The sequence below is a fragment of the Brachypodium distachyon genome, chromosome 5, assembly GCF_000005505.3.
Source record: "Brachypodium distachyon strain Bd21 chromosome 5, Brachypodium_distachyon_v3.0, whole genome shotgun sequence".
NCBI classification, from domain to species: Eukaryota; Viridiplantae; Streptophyta; class Magnoliopsida; order Poales; family Poaceae; genus Brachypodium; species Brachypodium distachyon.
Window position 1 is genome coordinate 6,865,138 of NC_016135.3, and position 18,545 is coordinate 6,883,682.

Here is an 18,545-nt window from a genome sequence, read left to right on the forward strand (position 1 = left end):
TGGACCTACATATCTTCACGTCCATGCCACTCCATGCCATCAACTCTTCTTGTGATGTCTTCAAAACTCGACCATCACGTATCGAATATCTCCAATACCGTACATATCCGGTATAAACAACGTACGACAAACCGGTGCCCTCCCGGATCATCGTAGTTTTCATTTCCATTGTTCCTTCGCACGAACGTCCCGCATGACCTTGATCCTCGACCTCAGCTTCTCCCAAGCTTCGTCCCTCGATCCCGTTATCGACCACGTTCCTCTAGTTCCGGCAACATCTGAAAACGAACACACAAATAACCAGTACGAGCACAAGTCCACGACTTGACTCAGGGTAAGTTTCACACAACTCACGCCATGTTTTCACATAAAAAACTAATGGATCAGCACACCACTAGCAAAGTACTAAGTCACCAATGATTTCACGAGATTGTTCGAGGGAGCCTGAGGGGAGACAGATATTTTAAGTTGCCGGCCGGCTCCACGCGCTAACAGGAATCAGGTCTGCCGGCCCACCTTTTTGAAACGACGACGAGCAAATGGTCCAGCAACCGACCGAAAATGGCTCAGTATTCTACTATTCCATACTGTATCCTGGGCCAGATGTTAGCACTTCATGGGCCAGATAGATGGACCTGAAAAGTCTCCCAAGGATCCCGGGTGCCACAAATTCTGGTTCTTTCTACCCCCAGTAAACATGTTGGCAGGAGTGTTAAAAAATTTCTCAACGCTTTGATAAATTTTTGTGTTACATACCTAAAAGCCCAAATACTTGTGCATAATTTATCACCTAAAAAATCTTCGGTTCCTAAGACCAACAAGTGGACAATATACTGCAACGTATTTCTCTAGTATTCTGGGGGAGCGCATGCTATTATCCAATAGATATTTCAATGCACCATTCCTACAACCCAATGGACATTTCATTAAATCCAAGATACAGAAGAGAGAAAATAGACCATCAATTTGGAATTTTTTTGCAAATCTTTAGAAAAGCAAGATGCAGGTGCGGCTTCTGCTCGAGCGAGCACAAGACTAGCATTGAAGCAGCCCCCCTGCTCGCCATGACAATTTCTCGCAAGGAGATGTCGTCGCGGAGAAGTGAGGAGAAAAAGGAACACTTCTTCACGTTTTAGCAAAACAAGAAGACCCAATCCTCCTTCCCAGCCGAGAACCAAGCACAGGCTGTTGGCAACAACAAAAGATGGAAGAACACAAGAACACAAACACGATCAAGAAACACAAGAACACAAACATGATCAGAAAATACTTAACTCTCGGTGAAGACTGCTGTGATGGGGTTCATGGTGACTTGGTTCAGTGATGCTCGTGTGTGAAGGCTAACGAGTGGAGGCAGAAGCAGCATTGCAGACCTCCATAAAGACAATATGATCAGAAGTTCAAAGGATAAGATTTAGCCCAACTCTTTTTCTAACGCTCAATCAAAGGCATCGAATCACACACGCACTCTACACTTCTAAACTGCAGAAACCGATCCAATTTACAAACACAACTTGCGCGTCATTTCATCAAACAAGTGACGTGCAACTCTACTGGTTGAACTAAGCAAAATCAAAATACATTCAAGAGAAACCAACCAGACGGACAGCAATAGAATCAAGAAATTGAAGATGCAGAAGTATGTGGCCTGCTGGCTTGCTGTTACTGCTCCACACGATAAAACAAGCTCGCGTGCCCTTGTGGCCTTGCCGTTGCCAAAGATCTTGGCCTGCAGGTTGTCCAACGCGTCATGGAGCAGGTCGACAACACGGCCGTCTGGTTGGACCGCGCGCGCCCTCAATCCCGCGGCTTCATCTTCTTCCTCGGGCTCCAGCTGGGCTAGGACGTCGAGCTTGGACTCGGTGCCGGCGGAGTGGTCGGTGGCGAGCATGGCGAGGCCGTGGATCCCGCCGCCGGCCGCCTAGGTGCTGCGCGGGTCGACGTCGACCCGCCCCTGCACGCCGCCTCCACGCTCACCGGCTTCGCACACTCCTCCTGTCCTCCATCTCCTTCTCTCAGTCTCTGCAGATGAAGCCAAGAATGGAGGTCAAAGCAGCCTGGCTGGGGATGGAGGTGGGAGAAAGAACCGTGGTCTTATTGCCAAGGAATGGGTACAGAATCACGTGTGTGTGTGTTGCCTATATGGCCTAGGGCTGTCACAGCAGACGCAGAGGACAGCCAGGAATTTTTTGACGCACTAGCCTCCAAGCTAACTTTTTTAACAAATTTGGTTCCTTTCAAAACGAAATTGCAAAAGTAATCTGGCAAAGACTTTTCGCCAATGACATTGACGGAAAGAGTTTTCCATCAATGGCATTGGCGGAAAGTGCTTTTCTCCAATGGCATTGGCGGAAGGAGACCAAAAGCGTTTTTCGAAACAACTGCACAAACACCGCTACAGTGCGTGCTACGGTGCATTCCGTCAATGCCATTGGCGGGAAGTCCATATGTTTCTTTCTGGGCTTTCCGCCAGGCTAGTTTTATCAATATTTTCAGAGGGGGCCAGTATTAACAAAAACGTTGGCCGCGAAAAAATTCGACAAACAGTCAGCTTTATAGATTGCCGCGAAACCTCCAAAACACACTAAGGCTGAAAAAATCTGCATGGGCACGAGGTCCGATCGGACGGCAGCAACAGCGTCCTCTGGGAGGACGTCCATACCACTCCTTATATATATACACTTTCCTGTTTAACTAAGATCTGAACTTTCTCGCCTGCATGATTGAACTTCCCTCGTTGCGGATGTGAACTTTCTCTCGCTGTGCTATACTCTGCACGCGCATGCAGTACGGGTAGTCTGTGCGGACGGTAATTTGAAATCTACTCTTAAACCGTACAGAATTAGCAAAAACGTTATATACGAAAAAGGTGCGCCTGGTTCAGAACTTTCCAACGCCGTATTACTTGCATCATTCCGACAAGCGGTTCAAAAACAATCGTAAAAATACCGTCCGTCCTTTTTAGATTGATCTGATTTCGGTATTTTTAAAATTATTCCTAAACCGTGGGGAATTTGGAAAAACATTACATATGAAAAAGCTGCGGATTTTCAGTTGCTTTCCAATTGTATATCATTTGCGCAAATCCGAAAAAGTTTGAGAAACGTGAACAAAAATCAGTACATTCTACGCGGCAACACGGCGTGCATGTTCTGAACTTACATCGATACACGAGTAAACTTTCATTTTATATACTGTGAACTTCATGAAGGTCTCTGAACCTCCGTCGGCTGTAATATTTTGCCCGCGCCGGAGAAGAAGGAGGTGTCCGGACGTGAATGTACCGAACTTCCCTATATATTAGAGTGAACTTCTTATTTTATAGACCGTGAAGTTCCCTGGTACAAGATTTTTGGCGAGGAAGTTTTGCCAATCCATATTAACAAGGCTACTACACCCCTGTTTTTGTAGCGTGCCGGCTAGTGAACTTACCAAATAAAACTTGCGAACTCTCATGAAACTAACTAGTGAACTTCTCGGTCTAAACAAACGAAACTTCCATGAAAGGGCATCTGAACTTTTCAGTCTAAACAAGTGAACTCCCACGAAAACTAGCTAGTGAACTTCTCAGTCTGTACGAGCGAACTCCCATGATAGGGCATCTGAACTTCTGTACAAGTAAACTCATGAAAATTAGCTAGTGAACTTCTCAATCTGCATACGTGAACTTCCCTAAAAGCACATGTGAACTTCCCAGCGTACCACGCCTATAACTGTGGTCTACGGGCGTGAACGTTCTGAACTTCCATCGACTACATGAGTGAACTTCCGTTTTATAAACTGTGAACTTCCTGACAGTCTCTGAAGCTCCGCCGATTGTAATTTTTGCCCGCGTTAGAGAACAAGGAGGTCTACGGGCGTGAACGTTCTGAACTTCCATCAATACACGAGTGAACTTCCGTTTTATAGAGTGTTGAAGCGACTGCCCCCGTACAGGGTTCGATCTCTGTGCTTACAGTGCTAATCCCTGGATCGACTCGCTAGCACACACAGTTAAAGATGTAATATCAAGATACAAAGGTCAAAAGTATATTACATCGCATTGATCCAGGATTTAATAGTACCTTACATATTGCATAGCCTCATGGGTTAGCTCAGAGTCCCATAAAAACTCCACAATCGAAACATGTTGGAATGTAAACTCGCAACCCTAACAATTCGTACCTCACACTTCACCTGGTTCACCTGCAACATTTAAACGTTGCAGCCACTAGGGGGTCAATACATTGAATGTATTGGCAAGTTCACCAAAGGGTTATTACAGACCTAACAAGTATATGTAGTATTTGGCAAGGTGGAATTCAGGCTTTTTGCGTGGAAGCAGAACATAATTTACCCTACTACAAATGAATGTTACAATAATGTTAACTAATGGACACCGGGTAGAAACACCGATGCTCCTATTAATCTAAGGACATCGAGTAGACACATCAATGCTCCTAAACCCAAGTTCAAACCATTCATTTTATTTAAGAAGTTGGAATGAGTGAGACTTTCCTTACAGCCTCCATATCTAGTTGCTCATGATTGTCCGTAACCGGGGACACGGCTAAGTACTTAGTTTGACACTCTCGAGAGGTGGTACACTTTACCGACAAGAAACCGACGTGTTGATCCCTTGCTGTCGTCAGGGTAGAGTAGCAACGGCATAGATTACAGGAATTTTCAGAACATAATCCCCCAGACCACCTGAGGGACGCGCTCCCACCTACACGGCTACATACCGATGTCATCCTTGGATCCGGATTCATATTTCTTACATCCATTCTGGCAGAGCCCATATTACCATGTGGTTGTACTAGAAGCTACTAAACAGGAAAACTAGTCCAGTCTCTGGTTACCCCGGGTGGCATTCCACATTTGCGATGCAAGCGCTCCCCGAATCCACGGGGAGACGTTCATGGACGATCTGCCCCCGAATCCACGGGGACTCGACTCAGAGGGACCCATAAAAATGGACCTGACATCGCATAACATCTCAAATCCTCAAAGCAGCCCACCAAGGATGGTTCATTAGGGTTGTTTTGCCAAGTTTCCAAAAATTACTCCACATAACCAGTTTCACGGTGATTGAGATTCCCTCCCACGTATACTAACATAGCATGGCTAAGCAATACTAATCACGATGGCTGTTGGTGGAGGATTCATGGCAAAGGTAACCCTATCGCTAGTAGGTCAAATTATAGCTAGCATAAGTACGAGTAATAATCCTATCAATGCATTTTACAAGCAACAGTAATGCATAAGTATTTTAAAAACAATAATAATAGGATATGATCAAAGTGAACTTGCCTGATTAGTGTCTTTGTATTCTTCTTCTTTTCGATACTCATAGTTACCGCACTCCGTATAATCATTCGACAACTCCAAATCATAACTCCAAATATAGAACCAAAGCAATAATAAATAACCATTCGACAACTCCAAATCATAACTCCAAATAAAGAACTAAAGCAATATACAAAGTTTAAATTAAACAGTACCTAACTACTGTTAGGTTATCCTAGGCATAGATCTAAGAGGTAGGAACAAGGCTTGGGTTCTATCGGAGTTGAAACGATGAAGTCATTGGCTGTTAACAGATACAATTTTCTAGGGGTCATGGGTTATGGTAGATGAACTTAAAAAGGTGCACAGAGTGATCAAGAATCAAGAGTTGGGTTTATTCTTGTCAACACAGAAAGAAACAACTGGTTTAGAACTAGGGATCAACAGATATGCCTCTCCGAAGGTAGCTAACAACTAATCAGACTGCAGCGGATTCAATTTTCAACTGGAAATACACTATTGATTATGAACTGGAACAAGGTGAACAAATTGGACTGGTGTGAGGAGGGTGATCTATTCTTTGTATTCCAGAAGGAATTGGCTTAATAGGACAGACGGATAAAAAGATATGAGCTTGCAAAGACGGCTAGTCAGAAACTGGCAGACTAAAGGTACTAATTCCAATTGAAATTTTACTGGTGCTAATGGCTTCAAAAGACAGAGGGCCAATGGGATGAATTAAACTAGATCTAACAAGATTTCAAAATCCACTGGTTTAACATGAATAGGAGTTGTGAGTCAAAAGATACAGGCTTACAAAACAGGCTAATCTATAACAAAGTTTCTATAACTAAACGCTTAGAATTGGCCAAGTGTGGGAAACTGCTGAAAGTACTATTTTGCAATGACGATTCACTAGTGTGGATGAACTTAGAAAGGTGTTAAAAGAGGTCTAGGATTTATATTTTGATTTTATCTTGACATGACAGAAAGAATCATCTAATTTGAAGTAATGGCTCAAAAGATATAGGCTCCGGAAGACAGCTAACTGATGCGCAGTGTTAACAGATACGACTTTTGATTGAAGATGCACTTAGGTAGAGAAATACTAACTTGTGCACCAAGTACACTAATGTGTAGAACAGGATCTAATTGATGAATTACAGAAGGTTTGGAACCAAACGGATCAATGGAACAACCTACATGAATTTCGAAAGGTGGCTACTCCGGAAGTAGCATACTGTGAATAGCAATTTCCAACGAAGATGCCGTACTGAAGATCATTGAGAAGGGGTATACAAAGTGATCTAACATATGGATAATGATGTGTTATAACTACAACAAAAGGAATTGGATCAAAATCTTCTATGGTTCGAAAGATACGGGGTCCGAAACATGGCTTATCTAAACTGCTACGGCTGAAAAGTTGCTCAACGGAAAAGACACGGAGTTCGCCGTAGTTGAAAGAGGACGGCGATGATGTCGACGTAGGGTTAGATGGGGCCGTGGAAGACGTCGTGGCAGACATCGTGACGCGGCTTGCGTGGTCGTAGCATCTTCAGATGGCGATGGGTGGATCTCCGGGTGCAGTGTCGGCATGGGGTCGGGGACGGCGCGGCCAACGATGGAGATGGATCGCATAACCTTGTCACAGAGGTTGTAGATGGTCACGTGAGTGCACCGGTGAAAGGAATTTAAAAACGGACCTTCAGAGAGAGCTCACCGGCAACAATGGCGGAGGCGACGGGCGGAGAAAGACGTCGACGTAACCGGATGTACACAGGTTTTGAGTCAAAACTTACTACATGAGAATGGGAGAGGAGAGGCAAAGGCTCAAAGTGATGCACGTGGAATCCTTTTATACTGGCTGAGGAGGGAGATCGGGCGCGGGATGTCGACGGCCGGCATTCGGGACGCCTCTTTTTGAAACGGCGATTATGAGAGGAAACTTTAAATTGATTGCCTGAATCGGTTCCTGAGATGGTGAGGATTGATGGGATGGTTTCTTTTCGAAGAAAACCGCGTGGGAAGAAAGGAAATCGAGGAGGGAAAATATGGCAATGGTGCGTGCTCCGTGGCTTTCCTTAGGTGCGTGAGGAGGAAGACAAAGCCGGGGCTGGGCTGTTTGGTGGTGTTGGGCCAGGAGGAGGTCGGCCCAAGAAGAAGAAAAAGAAAAAAAAGAAAAAGGGGAGGTGGCTGGGCTGGGCGCTGGGGAGATGGGCCGGCCCAGTTGGATCGGTCCAATCTTTTTTTTTCTTTTTCTTTCTATTTTCTATTTTTATTAATAACTTTTGATTTCTAACTCCAAATAAGTGCAAATAAACTCCAGAAAATTAGTAAATTCAAATCCTTCAAAGTGCGAGCTTTTGGGACTTGAATTCTTTCAAAATAAAAATACTTTTGCTTATATAAATGTCATTAGGGCTTTATAACTAATAATCAAAATATATTTCAAAATCTATTATGAAACTTTTGTTTCATAAATTAGTTCAAACTCCAATAAAAATATTGGGTTGGAATACTTTGCACTAAAATCCTTCCTTAGCTAAATACCCCATTGGGTTGAACTCCAAATAATTGAATTCCAAATAAAATCTCATAATAATTGCACATGAGGATGTCACGTTATCCTCTTCTCGAATATTTGATAGTTTCTTTTTGAAACAAAATGAATACGACAAAACAAATATCGAGAAAACATAGGTGATCCATCAAATATGTTTTCCAACCATATACTAGGAAAATCATATTATTCCCTCTCTTTATCATTTAGATAAATGTTGGAGAACATTTCTAATCGATTTAAATATTCTAACGATGCATGGCATCCAAATTGAAAACTTAGTGTGCTAATAAATTTTTCAAAAAGAAAATAAGATTTATTAGATGCGAATAATAGTTCGGATAAAATCATAATATGCAAACGGTTCCAACTGAAATACTTTGAACTTATATAAATGTCCTAATCATGTTGTATAATTTGGATACTCATATTAATCCATTTTTTTGTTGAATATTCAAACATGGTGTGAAAAAATTTAAATAAGTCCTGAAAATTTCAAATCCTTGAGAAATTCACAATCAAAATATTTCCAAAGCCAATATTTTAATTAAAATAATTATTTTATTTAACATGCCAGAATTGGAAAATTCTGGGATGTTACAATTGTGAACTTCCTGGCGGTCTCTAAACCTCCGTCGCTTATATCTTCCTCTTTTATACCCCGTGAACTTCCTGACAGTTTCGAACAGTGGACGGTAATTCGAAATCTGCTCTTAAACCGTAAGGAATTAGCAAAACCTTTATACATGAAAAAGTTGCGCCTAGTTCATAGCTTTCCAACGCCGTATAATTTGCATCATTCCGACAAGCGGTTCAAAATATATCGTAGAACTACCGATTGCATCCGCCGCCGCTCGCTCGCCCGTGCCGGAGAAGAAGGTCCGCTCGCCCGCGCCGGGAGGTAGCTCGCCGGTTCCGTCGCGGGCTCTCTCGCGTTGGCCTCCTCCGCTGCTCGCTCGCCCGCGCCGGGGGAAGAAGGTGGTAGCCAGGGGGCGCGTCGGGAGGAGGTGCCGCGGGCGGCCGCCGCAGGCTTCCTCGCGTCGGCCTCTTGCCGCCGCTCGCTCGCCCACGCCGGGGGAAGAAGGTGGTAACCGGGAGGCGCGTCGGGAGGAGGGTGCTGCGGACAGCGGACGCGGGCTCGCTCGCGTCGGCCTCCGCCGCCGCTCGCTCGCCCGCGTCGGTGGTAGTTGGGAATAGTTCCTGTTTAAGGTAAATGGAAACTTTTAGGATAGGTTCCTGTTTAGTCCTGCCCTATATATATATTCTAGACTTTTTTTTATATAATTATACCCATATGTAATAAATTTGGACGTGACTATACAGCAGCCGTATGGCAGTTATCTAACTACCGTACGTTTCTACCTGCCCTGCTTTTCCTGCGAGATTGAGCTCGTGATAGCGAGCCACTCCATTTTCCTTGGTCCAACTGCTTGCGTGCGAATGAAGTACTGAGTACGCTCCTGCAAGAGAAAATCAATCCAAGTAATCAACCTTGACACTGGTACATTAAATGGTATTTTGGAAAATTTAAAAAGTTGTATAGCTCAAACTGGATGTCTGATCTAAAAATCGTTTTCACCGTTGACTTCGTATCGACCAGGGCTTCAAAATAAGATCCGATTGGATATGTTTTGACACAAAAAATTCGAGCCCAAAAGTTACCCACCATAACCACAAGAGTTACCGGATCTATTCACGATCACGTGTCAGCTTGAAAATTATACTCACTTAGGGGTGTTTTGATGAATTTTCAGCCAACCAAAGTTACCCACCATAAACACGAGAGTTACCAGATCCTAAGTTACCAGCCAACAAAAGGAGTCTTCAGACTATTCACAATTGGTTTGACACTAGATTTAGTTGGGCACATTTTGACAAAAAAATTTCAAGCTAAACAATTACTAGCCAATATTATGTGGGTTACCAGACTATTCATAAACAATTATCAGCATGAAAACTATTCTCACTTGGAATGTTCCAATGACCTTTTCCGGACTTAGAAAGTTACCGAACAGTAACAATATGAGTTATCGGAGTACTTACAAATAGTTATCCACATTAGCTAGGCCTCAATTAGTTATGTTTTGATGACTTTTGTTGAACTGAAAAGTTACCAAACCAGCAATATGGTTACCATGCTATTCACGATTAGTTATCGGTTCCAACATAAATCTCATCTCGAGATGTTTACATAGCTTTTTTTCAAGCTCAAAAGTTATCAACTAGTAATGTTAGAGTTACCGGGCTAGACTATTCGCTAGTAGATTGAGTTTTCAAGGTTAGATGTCACTTGAGTATGTTTGAACAACTTTCTTTAAGCTCAAAAGTTACCATGCATCTGGTAGCATGTGAGTTAACGAACTAGTTCACATACTATGAGCTTCATAAAAACAACTAGATTTCACTTTTATAAGTAAAAATATCGTGAGTTACCAGACTATTCACAATTAGTTACCCACTTAAAAATCTAGAGCTTACATCGGAAACCAAGTTACTACATCAAATACTATAGTTGTAAAAAGTAACTTGGATAACCGGGTAACTACAATGGTGCAATGGTGATAATTGTAATATGGACACTAGGTGACTACATAAATACCACGTTGGTAAGCGTAACATAATAGTTGGGTAACTATACTAGTGTTATGATGATGGCAGATGGTAACTTTAACCTGAACGGGTAGTTAACTCCATAAATGATATGGTGATAACTATACCCTTGACTGCTAGATAACTATGGATGTGAATATATAGTAACGAACAACCAGACAACTACAATGGTGCAATAGGGATGACTGTTACAGGGACATTGGATAACTACATAAGTATCACTTTGTTTTGTGTAACACAAATAGTGGGTAACTATAATAGTGCTATGATGATGGTATATAGTAACTTAATCCCGAACAAGTAGGTAACTCCATAAATGATATGGTGATAATTGTATCTTTAACCGCTAGGTAACTACATTAGTGAAAGGGTACATGGTAAGTCTAACTCACATAGTTGTGTAACGGTATCAGCCTCATGGAGGTTACTCTAACCCAAACTGATGGGTAACTCCATAAGCCTCATAATGGTGATTGTAACCTTAATGGATACAATACTTCACTATTACTACTAACTATAAAAGGGAGCATTGGTAAGGCCGTCTACTCCCCAAATCTAAAGGAAAAGCACGACAAAGAGAAACAAGAAATCTAGTCTAGCTTCATGAACACACTGAACCTGCAACAAACAATTTCCCATGGCTGAAAGTAAGGCGCCATTGCCAACAAAAATAAGAAGCATGTAATTAGCACTAACAATGACATAAGGCTAAACACATACTGTGATACACACAAAAATCACATACCAGTGGGCACCAAGCATAACGTCGAACATGTCATGTGCATGGCCAAAGATGATAAACGGCGAGCGATCCCTCTTTGCCGGTCTGGCCTGCATCCCGATCAGAGCCCATCATAGTTAGGACTTGGGTTTATCTCCTCGCCACGCCATTGAGCAAGTCTTCCTGCTCGTGAGCAAGCTTGGCCATACCTGAAATTAGTGTCCTCGGGCGTCCTACGTTTGTCGGCGCGATGAAAACCAAGCGAGTGGTGTCCATTCCAAAGGAAGAGGAGCTTACTGTGCGGGGAAGCAGTTGCACCACATGGATCTGGTGTGCAGCAGCAGTGGTCGTCAGCGGTGACTCCCGAGGCGGGGGAAGGGGAAAGGGCCGGTGGTGGTGGAGGCGACAACGACGGAGACACGGGGCTGCGGATGCTCATCCTGCTACCTCTCGAAGGCACGCGACCTCCTGCACGAGCTCGCCGAGCTCACCTCAATGTTCGGCACCTCCCTCAAGCACATCATGGGTGCAGCTTCATGCCTCTGATGGTTTGCAGCAGCAGGGTCGCTGGTGTCGACTCCCACAACAGAGAAAGGGGAAGTGGTGGTGGTGGAGCCGGCGACGGAGACGCAAGGGCTGCAGCTGCTTAGCCTGCTGCCGAGGTGTGCGGGGGCCGTGGTCGACGGAAGCAGAGCGCTGGTGCGTGGAATCAGTGGCTATGTCTGGTGGTAGGTAGGAGAAGTGGAAACAAGATGAGAAAGGAACGGACGAAATCAAACAGGTAGCAAGAATTGAGGCGGCCGAGCAAATCGGACGATGCGGAATGCACGTAAGTTTAGTTGTCGGACGGGTTGAAAATAGATTTCCCGGATAAATTTGACTCGCTTGAGACGGGACAAATGAAATATAATAAAAGTTGCCGCTCATAAAACCAAAGGTCATCCAAGACAGGTGACGTGAAAGTTGCCGCTCATAAAACCAAAGGTCATCCAAGACAGGTGACGTGATCAACCCAAGTAATTGTGATCAGATGGCCATCCGGATGGCACCTGACGGGTTCGGGTACGGGTACAGCACTACCATACCCGTACCCGACGACCCGATACTCAACCGCTACCCGTACCGTACTCGCGGTCGGGTATGAAACTTTACCATACCCGCCACCCGTCACGAGTAAGTTTATCTGCGGATATTTTTACCCGACCCGCTAAATAAATTCAGTAGAATTCAGCAGCATAACTACTGTATACAGATTCAGATTTCAGTACACATGTCATACACTTCAAATAAATCAGATTTAGATTTCAGTACTCCACTTTAAATAAAAACTATTGTATACAGTACACATGCAATACACTTCAAATAAATCAACAGAAGCATCTTAAATAAACAGTAGGCGGTCGTCGCCAAGCCGCGGTCGGAGGACTGGAGGAGGCGGCGGAGGGGTGGAGTGATGGGCTGCCGGAGTGCAGGAGGCGGGGTGGAGGATTGGTGGTGGTGGGTTGGCGGCAGAGTAGAGTCGTGGTCCCGTAGAGGAGGCGGGCGGCGCCGCGGCGGACTAGGAGCTCGTGGTCATGGAGATTGTTTGTGGCTGGCGGTGGAGGGTTGCCGTGGTCCGTCGAGGAGGCGGCGGCGCGGGCCGCATGGACTGTTGGAGGAGGCGGGGCTCGGCCGCGCGGGCGGCCGGACTGGTGGAGGAGGAGGCGCGGGCCGGCCACCGGCGGACTGGCGGAGTGAGACAGCTCGGGGAGGAAGCTAGGTAGCAGCGGAGTTCGTCGATTGGAGGAGAGGCGGCCAGGCGAGGGCACGACCGCTGAGAAAGGCCTGGCGGCGGACGGGTGAGGGGATTCGGGTGGGGAGGGAATTTGGGGATTAGGGTTAGGTCAATGGGATTGGGGCATCCAGGTTTATATACGAAATGTATTGGGGTTGGACCTTAGGCAAGATTTTTAATGGGCTATGTACTGGGCCGGCAACAAGATGCAGGTATACGGGTATACGGATTCGGGTAGTGCAATACCATATCTGTACCCGTCATACCCGTTGGGTACAGAATTTTACCATTTACGTACCGCGGGTATTTTTCTTTACCATACCCATATCTTAAACGCGGGTATCGGATACCCATCGCCGGCCAGCAAAGAATTCTGACTTTAATACGGGAGCTTCTGCCGTTCTGATAATTTGATCTCCTCAGACCAGATCTGACGGAAAAACAAGAAAGCCCTTGAGCAGTTGAGCCAAGAAATCCTTTCCCCGATCTGATCGGAAGCAGACAACGGCGGCTGCGGCGGCGGTAGAGCGGAGCAGGTCGCGATGGGTGTCGAGTGCCGCTACGAGGTAGCGCAGGCGGCGTACGTCAAGCTAGCGCTGCACGCACTCAAGCACCCCACGGCCGCCGTCAACGGACTCCTCGTCGGCCGCCTCCTCGACTCGGCCTCCCCGGCCGTCGTCTCAGTCGTCGACGCCGTCCCGCTCTCACACCAACCGCACCACCTCCCGCTACTCCCGACGCTCGAGCTCGCGCTCACGCTCGTGGAGGACCACTTCGCGCCGCAGGGCTTCGCCGTCGTCGGCTACTACCACGCCAACGCGCGCCGCGACGACACCGACCTTCCAGCTGTTGCCAAGCGCGTCGGGGACCACATCTTCCGCTACTTCCCTCGCGCCGCCGTGCTGCTGGTGGGTATTCTTTTTTCCCCCTATCTGCAGAATTAGGGGATGCAGATCTCATACGGATCCTGATTATGGTTCTTTTTCTGATTTTGTGTTGATTGATTAGCTGGACAACCAGAAGCTGGAGAAGGTGATCAAGGGGGATAGCCGCGACCCAGTTGTTCAGGTAGGCGCCCGTGATTTTTTTTGAGATATACCTTAATAGCTCTTACAGTATGCGAAGGGATTAGCGTATTTGGTGAGATATCTTCTACATTTTAGCATGATCTATTCAATAGCTGCGCTGCCAAGGTCTTATGAATAATAAAGTGCTGCAAGCCACTAGTGTGTCAACCAACCAAACACCTATATGAGAAACTGTGGTTGGTGTCATCTTAGGCATCACAGGCTAGGAATTAAACAGCCCTTTGGCAAGCTTAAGTTCAAAAGAATTTGGAAAGATGCTCTTTTGACTTGATATGTTAGATTATTTTAGTAATTTCAAAATTAGATCATTTGATGACTTTTCTGTGATTATCTCTATATATTTTGCATTTTTGGATCTACTCATCAGTCATGTCATCTGATCATTTTCATATCACAATTCACAAAGACATGTTGTATTTTTCCTTAAACTAATGAAATAATATAAGATTGTTATTTTCACCAAAATATTCAGTTTGCAAAATACCTTGTTCACCCAAATATTTAGTTTTGGTTTATGCAAGGTCTTCACTATTACTAAAACCGTCGTAACGAAGATGAGATCGAAGATGATATGGTTTTGCACTGGAACTATGCTAGGAGTAAAATATAAGCTTTATGTAGGGCAGACAGTATTCTAAAAGGTGACTGCCTACCTGGGTATGCGGCGTCTAGGTGCCAGGCGATATCCTCACCCTCTTGTGTCACCAGCTTGCTGGTTACCCTGCCTAGTCAGTGCCTAGGAATCAGTGCCTAGTCTGCTCCTTCTCAATGATCTAGCCCCTTGATGAACAATGAGAACAAAGGGATTTAAGTATCTGTTGCTATTGGAGTTTTGGGATGAGAGCTCTTGCTCCTTGTGTTTCCTGCAGAGCTCTGCTATGAGTCTAGCAGCTTTAATATATATGTAGTTTACCTACAGATGGAATGGTGACACTAGATCATTCACTTCTTGCTAGAGAAATCTATGTTGTCTCGCAAGTTAATTGATTAATGCCAACGAAGAACTGAATTCTTATGGTACTACACTTTAGTTAGGCAGATTTTGGATGTGAATCCTAGGTATTTTAATTAATTTTGAACTGATTCCAAAAATTCGCCCATGAATCCTCTTGTCCAGAAGCCCCTTAATTTATATGTTGGACAAATGAGGGAAAGCTCAAGCGCATTTTTTCTCTGCCCCTAGTCGTTGTTTTCTTCCATTGTATCTACAGCTAATTTCGGCAAGAGAAAAGTACAGACGAGCAAATGGTTTCTAAATTTTGTTCTTGTAATTGTTAGCTAAGTGTGTAGTTTTTGAATCGTTAAGAATTATAACTTCAAACAAATACTCTCTCCTTTTCACAAAGAATGGCGCCCACGCTTTTCGAGGTCGAACTTTGACCAACGATTAGACCAATTGTATGTAGATTATATGTTACAAATTTTATATGTTGGAAAGGTTTTTGAAATACGAATCCAATGATATAATTTTTGTAACACATAAACCTCAAATCATTAGTCTAGTTGTTGGTCAAAGTAAAATCTTGAAATGCGTGCGTGCCATTCTTTGTGAAATGGAGGGAGTATATAGTTAACTCCCATCTATCATATAGTACTACCATGTGGTAGTATGTATATACTATATATTTTAAGTACGGTCCATAGTTTGTATTATATTTTTGAAATACTATTTGCACATATGATGGAGAAATTTATACATGTTACCCAAAAATTAGTATATACTCTATACTATATACTCTTTACATACTCCATATTTCATACTCTCCATTGCGCTATATACTAGTCCCTCCTATCCATAATAAGTGTCTCAGATTTAGTACAAAGTTAGTACGTGAAGTTGTACTAAGTCTGAGACACTTATTATGGATCGGAGGGAGTACCTAAATTGCGTGAAACAGGCGTCTGAGTAACTAACCTAGTAGTATGAAAAATCTTCCTATGCTAGCTCAAGTTGAAGGATCTACCCTCACATCTGTTTCCTGAAATTTAGGGAGTATATAGTGTAACGGAGATTATGTAGTATGGAGTATATAGAAAGTATATGGTATGTGGTATATATACTCCTTTGTGGGTAATGCACCTTTTTGTAATATACTCTGTTATATGTACAAACGTGAACGTATTTCTAAAATATATTAAGAACTATGGAACAACCTCGGAATTAACTTGAAGATTACCTATTTGTTGAACTTAACCATATGAGCAATAGCTATCTTTTATTTTTTATCAAATGTAAAAAATCATGAAACTTGCACAGTATATTAACCAGAAATGAAATGAAAATGCCAGCAGCCATGTGCTGCTTGAAAGAATCCTGTATGCAATCTGTGTTAGCCTTCAGTGCAGAACCGAGAGTAGAAGCAATATGCTCCGACTTATGAATACTTGTGCAATCTATTACCCTGCAGTACAAAAGTGAGTAGAAGCAATATATTTTAGGGTATGTGCTATGCCTACCAATTAATGGGTTGTTAATGTATTATTGTATGACTTAAGAAGCAGTTTTGGAGTTGGTCATATTAACTTGTTAGGTCCAAATGTAAGAACACAAATAATCTGTGACCGGAGTTCTTTTTGCAAGTTTATAAATATATTTAGAAGTAAAAGCATCGTATATATAATGCATAAAAAGGTGTTCTGTTTAGCAAAGTGCCATTATAGTAGCAGCATATAGATCCAAATGTTCTTCAAGGAGGGAGTTGTAAACTGTAACTCCTTTAGTCCTATGTATAAGTGGCAAATTGCTGAGATTTTGCTCAATCTGCAGATTCTGAGTAATGAATGGTGGATTAATTTTTCATAACTCCCTTAGATGATCCAATTTACAGTTCTAGTTGGAAGTATTGATCATTATGCATTCATGGCATGGATATTTATCAGTCTGTCATGGTCAATTAGGACCCACAACTGTAGGTTATGAGCCTTGCCTAAACTAGTAAAATTACTCGATATTTGGTGTCACACTACTATCCAGCCCCTGAATTATGTGCGGCAGTAATCAAATTTGTTACCCCCTCCGATCCATATTAATTGGCTCAAGTTTGCCCAAATATGGATGTATCTATGCCTAAAAAGCGTCTAGATACATGTAATATTTTGACAATTAATATGAATCGGAGGGAGTACTAGTTAGTTAAAACACCAGTTGGGACAAAATATGAAACAATATGAAGCACTACTTTGCATGGCTAAGAGTCATGGTAAAATACCAACCATTCTGTTTCTTTAGCATGCAAGATTAATGACACATGGTTTTACGACATGTGCAGCTATATTCCAGGGATTCATCAAAAAGCTGGCGCCAGGCTGGATCAGATGGAAGTAGTCAGCTCACTTTAAAAGAACCATCTACCAATGTGGTCTTAGCTGATCATGTTACAACGAAGAAGTGGCAGCAAATTATTGACTTTGATGACCACCTTGATGATATTAGCAAGTAAGTTGAAGAGTATACGAGTTAACATGATGTTAAGTTATAGTTTTATTACCTATACAAAGAAATTGAGTTTTTATTAAGTTTCTAGAGTACTTTCTTTCCTCTCGTTTGTTTACATTGTTTTTCTTAATATCTTTTGCAGGGATTGGTTGAACCCTAGCCTACTTGGTTGAAACAGTTTTGTGATTTTAATCGTTATATATTTATTCAATCTCGATAGAACCGAAGGCTCGTCCCACCAAATCATTACATTGACTATATAGCTAGACGAGTTGTTTGATTTGGTTTGTAATTTACTTAATGTGACAAATAGATATTACCCTTTGTGTTCCACCGGAACTCTGCAGACAAAAATTGATGAAAACTAAAGTTTTGCAATTGGGCTTTTCAGGTTGGTATAAAAATTGATAGAAGTTGCTTGAACTTGAAAATCAGGAATTATGGCCCTTGTGTATGATCACAATATCCACCGGCAGGTGGGTGAATAGGCGATTTCAAATTTAAACTCTATCAAATCATTCCACGTGCACAAAGCGGTAAGAACATACACGTGAATCTTGTACGTAGTAGTTTTTTTTTTAGATTAACAGGAGGCCCAACGGCCCCCCGTTCCTTTATAAAAAGAAACCAGAATGTCTCATACAGCAGGAATAATAGAAGCAAAGTGCTGGGAAGTAAAACAGCAATGACAGTTTGCTGAAAGTATAAGTGCACAACGACAAGAGTTTGTAATGGTCCTGAAAACTACTCCACAGATGAGCCTTCAGGCGGTGCTGCAGCTGCATAGCGTTTGACGATCTTTGCCAGCTTGCTCCTGACCAGGGCTGTGTGGAGAGGTTCAGGGCTTGTCGAAGGAGATCGCTCCAGAAGTGCACGGCTGCTGAGAGTACCTTTAGCCATAACCCCAGGTGATCTCAGAGGGTCAGGCGAGGGGAAACCTTGCAGGCAAAAATGGCGAGAGAGGCTGAGGTAGCACAGGAGCTCTCAGATCCGGTGAGCCCAGAATCTTGTAGTTTGAGGACTTGTACCTTAGGAGTTGAAAGCTTACCTTTGGCAACCATAAGTAAAAACATCTGCTCCAAAGA

At 43.4% G+C, this 18,545-nt stretch overlaps 2 protein-coding genes across 5 annotated transcripts; one reads left to right on the forward strand and one right to left on the reverse strand.

Annotated features, from left to right (window-relative positions):
* Positions 1 to 1,365: 1,365 nt before the first annotated feature.
* On the reverse strand, positions 1,366 to 11,939 carry LOC104585532. Of its 4 annotated transcripts, none has more exons than XM_024456113.1 (4): positions 11,372 to 11,937; positions 11,187 to 11,272; positions 9,194 to 9,291; positions 1,366 to 2,022 (listed from the first exon to the last, which is right to left on the reverse strand). In XM_024456113.1, the coding sequence occupies exons 1-4, from the start codon at positions 11,599 to 11,601 to the stop codon at positions 1,840 to 1,842; spliced, it is 597 nt and encodes a 198-aa protein (XP_024311881.1). In that variant the 5' UTR covers positions 11,602 to 11,937; the 3' UTR covers positions 1,366 to 1,839. The 4 variants fall into 4 exon arrangements, 3 of the variants coding, with proteins under 3 accessions (XP_024311881.1, XP_014758901.1, XP_014758899.1); XR_001408115.2 differs by lacking the exon at positions 1,366 to 2,022 and adding an exon at positions 8,373 to 9,031 and having other exon boundaries at positions 9,122 to 9,291; positions 11,372 to 11,936; XM_014903413.2 differs by lacking the exon at positions 1,366 to 2,022 and adding an exon at positions 8,373 to 9,031 and having other exon boundaries at positions 11,372 to 11,939.
* Positions 11,940 to 13,286: 1,347 nt separating this feature from the next.
* Positions 13,287 to 17,883, forward strand: LOC100841998 (ER membrane protein complex subunit 8/9 homolog). Its single transcript, XM_003579509.4, has 4 exons — positions 13,287 to 13,844; positions 13,945 to 14,004; positions 17,294 to 17,460; positions 17,603 to 17,883. The coding sequence occupies exons 1-4, from the start codon at positions 13,479 to 13,481 to the stop codon at positions 17,631 to 17,633; spliced, it is 624 nt and encodes a 207-aa protein (XP_003579557.1). The 5' UTR covers positions 13,287 to 13,478; the 3' UTR covers positions 17,634 to 17,883.
* The last annotated feature ends 662 nt before the right edge of the window (positions 17,884 to 18,545 follow it).

What these genes read in the sequence shown, in the direction of transcription:
- LOC104585532 (XM_014903413.2), bottom strand. Translation starts at nt 11,601, where the DNA reads ATGAGCATCCGCAGCCCCGTGTCTCCGTCGTTGTCGCCTCCACCACCA. An exon ending in CCCGAGGACACTAATTTCAG is followed by an intron (nt 11,273 to 11,371) that starts GTATGGCCAAGC and finishes ATCGGGATGCAG; the next exon opens with GCCAGACCGGCAAAGAGGGA. An exon ending in GTTATGCTTGGTGCCCACTG is followed by an intron (nt 9,292 to 11,186) that starts GTATGTGATTTT and finishes TTTCTCTTGCAG; the next exon opens with GAGCGTACTCAGTACTTCAT.
- LOC100841998 (XM_003579509.4), top strand. Translation starts at nt 13,479, where the DNA reads ATGGGTGTCGAGTGCCGCTACGAGGTAGCGCAGGCGGCGTACGTCAAG. An exon ending in CTCGCGCCGCCGTGCTGCTG is followed by an intron (nt 13,845 to 13,944) that starts GTGGGTATTCTT and finishes TTGATTGATTAG; the next exon opens with CTGGACAACCAGAAGCTGGA. An exon ending in GCCGCGACCCAGTTGTTCAG is followed by an intron (nt 14,005 to 17,293) that starts GTAGGCGCCCGT and finishes CGACATGTGCAG; the next exon opens with CTATATTCCAGGGATTCATC.